The sequence below is a fragment of the Lactuca sativa genome, chromosome 5 (assembly GCF_002870075.4).
Source record: "Lactuca sativa cultivar Salinas chromosome 5, Lsat_Salinas_v11, whole genome shotgun sequence".
Taxonomy (NCBI): Eukaryota; Viridiplantae; Streptophyta; class Magnoliopsida; order Asterales; family Asteraceae; genus Lactuca; species Lactuca sativa.
In genome coordinates this window covers 195741317-195743487 of record NC_056627.2, presented here as the reverse complement: position 1 = coordinate 195743487, position 2171 = coordinate 195741317, and the positions used below count along the sequence as shown (strand labels likewise).

At 41.1% G+C, this 2171-nt stretch overlaps 1 protein-coding gene across 1 annotated transcript; it reads left to right on the top strand.

Moving 5' to 3' along the window:
• Positions 1 to 583: 583 nt before the first annotated feature.
• LOC128134285 (uncharacterized) lies at positions 584 to 1690 on the top strand. Its single transcript, XM_052771841.1, has one exon. It carries the CDS (start codon positions 584 to 586, stop codon positions 1688 to 1690), a length of 1107 nt encoding a protein of 368 aa, XP_052627801.1.
• Positions 1691 to 2171: the final 481 nt, after the last annotated feature.

Here is a 2171-nt window from a genome sequence, read left to right as displayed (position 1 = left end):
TCACAGTCTCGCTGTGATAGCTGGGCATCGAGAAGTTTTGGATGAAGTCTTGGCAGGAATGGAAATCCTGTATCAGCATTCGATGGAGACTGCTAACACTGCTAGTGCTGCTAGACGAGAGGCAGGTCATGCGATGACAACATATTATGTGTTTGGTGGGCTGTTCCTAATTGTGGTGTTGATGCTTCTTGTTGGGATAGCGATTGGCTTTTGGTTCTGATTTCAGTATTTTATTTTATTTTGTTATGAAATGAAAACCCATGTTGGGTGTCTTTTGGGAAAAACATTTTAAAACTTTATTTTGGGATTGATGTATTGGTTTGGTTTTAAAGTTATTTCAAATGGTAATGAAGAATTTTATCTTATGTTTGAAAACTTTTACTATGAGGTCAAACCCTAGAATTTATTTAGTAAATGGTTGAATAAAAAGATTTTCTTTTCTTTTCTTTCTAAAATCTATATGCCTAGTATTAATGCAAACCAATGATTTGACAACACTTGCGGTTTTCAAAATAGTAGTGAACTAAATATTATACATTATTTTATGTATTTATACGTATTTCTTCTCCTGTGTCATAGAACCATGTCAGGCAGGCCTAGTCGCGGGCGCCCACAGAACGAAACACCCGATGTTGCTCAAGTTGTAGCACAACAGCTCTTGGAAGCAATTCCAAACATTGTTACTCAGGTAACTGCAAGACTTAATGCTAACCAAGGAAGTAGTGGAGGAAACCGGGGAAACAATGAAAGAGAATGTAACTACAAGTCCTTTATGGCTTGTAAACCTAAGGAGTTCCATGGAAAGGAAGGTGCGGTCGGGTTACTGAAATGGATTGACAGCATGGAGTCGGTCCTTCACATTAGCAAATGCCTCGAGCGCAACAAAGTTGAGTATGCATCTTGCCTATTCCAAGATAGGGCATTGACTTGGTGGAATACTCTAGTGCAAACCCGAGGCCGTATAGCGGCGTATCAACTAACTTGGGAAGACCTAAAGAAGCTACTGATAGAGGAGTATTGTCCCAAGGATGAACTTCAGAAGCTTGAATCTGAATTTTGGAACCATTCTATGGTTGGAACACAAATAGAGAAGTACACAGTCCGATTTCATGAACTAGCAAAATTGGTACCTCACATGGTTACTCCTGAGGAGAAACGGATAGATCGTTACATCTGGGGTCTGGCACCAGAGATTCGGGGAATGGTTACCTCAGCAAACCCAACTACCATTCAAAGTGCAGTAAGTCTAGCGAATCGACTAACCAATGATGTGATAAGGATGGGAGCATCGACAAAGGAAAGCTCTAGTAACAAGAGGAAGCCAGCAAATCAGGGAGAGAAAAAATATGGAGGCAAGTCAGGGAGAAAGCAGAAAGTCTCAAGAAACTTTATGGTAAGAGCCCAGGAGCAAGAACCAGTGAAAACTCAAGGACAGGAAGTGCAGGAGCGAAAGCAGTACTCAGGGCCGCTTCCGAAGTGCAATAAGTGTAACTTCCATCACAAGGGAGCTTGCCCGGTGTGCCAAAACTGTAAGCAAACAGGCCATTACTCGAAGTATTGTAAGGTGAATAAGGAGGGAAAAAGGACATGTTACGAGTGCGGGAGTACTGATCATCTCCGTAGAGCATGTCCTAAACTGAACAATGGACCTGGTAACAATGGACAAGGCCAAGCCAGGCAAAACTTTTAAGGAAATCAAGTTGGACAGCCAAGAGGTGTAGCCTTTGTGATTGGTGCAGAAGAAGCTCGTCAGAACCCTGAAGTGATAACAGGTACGTTCCTCCTGAACAACCATTTTGCATCAGTAATATTCGATGCGGGAGCAGATAGGAGTTTTCTTTCTTTAGCATTTAGACCGTTAATTGGTTTGAAATCAGGGAAGATGAGGAATGCTTATGCTATTGAACTTGCTGATGGATATGAAATTAGGGCTAATGATATAATTCCTGGTTGTACACTGAATTTAGCTGATAAACTCTTTAGCATTGACCTAATTCCTAGAGAGCTAGGTAGTTTTGATGTGATAGTAGGAATGGATTGGTTATCCAAAAATAGAGCGGACATTGGTTGTTACGAGAATGTCATTAGAGTGCCTCTCTCTAATGGAGAAACCCTTATCATACACAGTGAGAAGCCAGGAAGAAGTTTAAACATAGTATCAAGCATAAAGA

Coding starts and splice junctions, on each gene's coding strand:
- LOC128134285 (XM_052771841.1), top strand. CDS start 584: ATGTCAGGCAGGCCTAGTCGCGGGCGCCCACAGAACGAAACACCCGAT.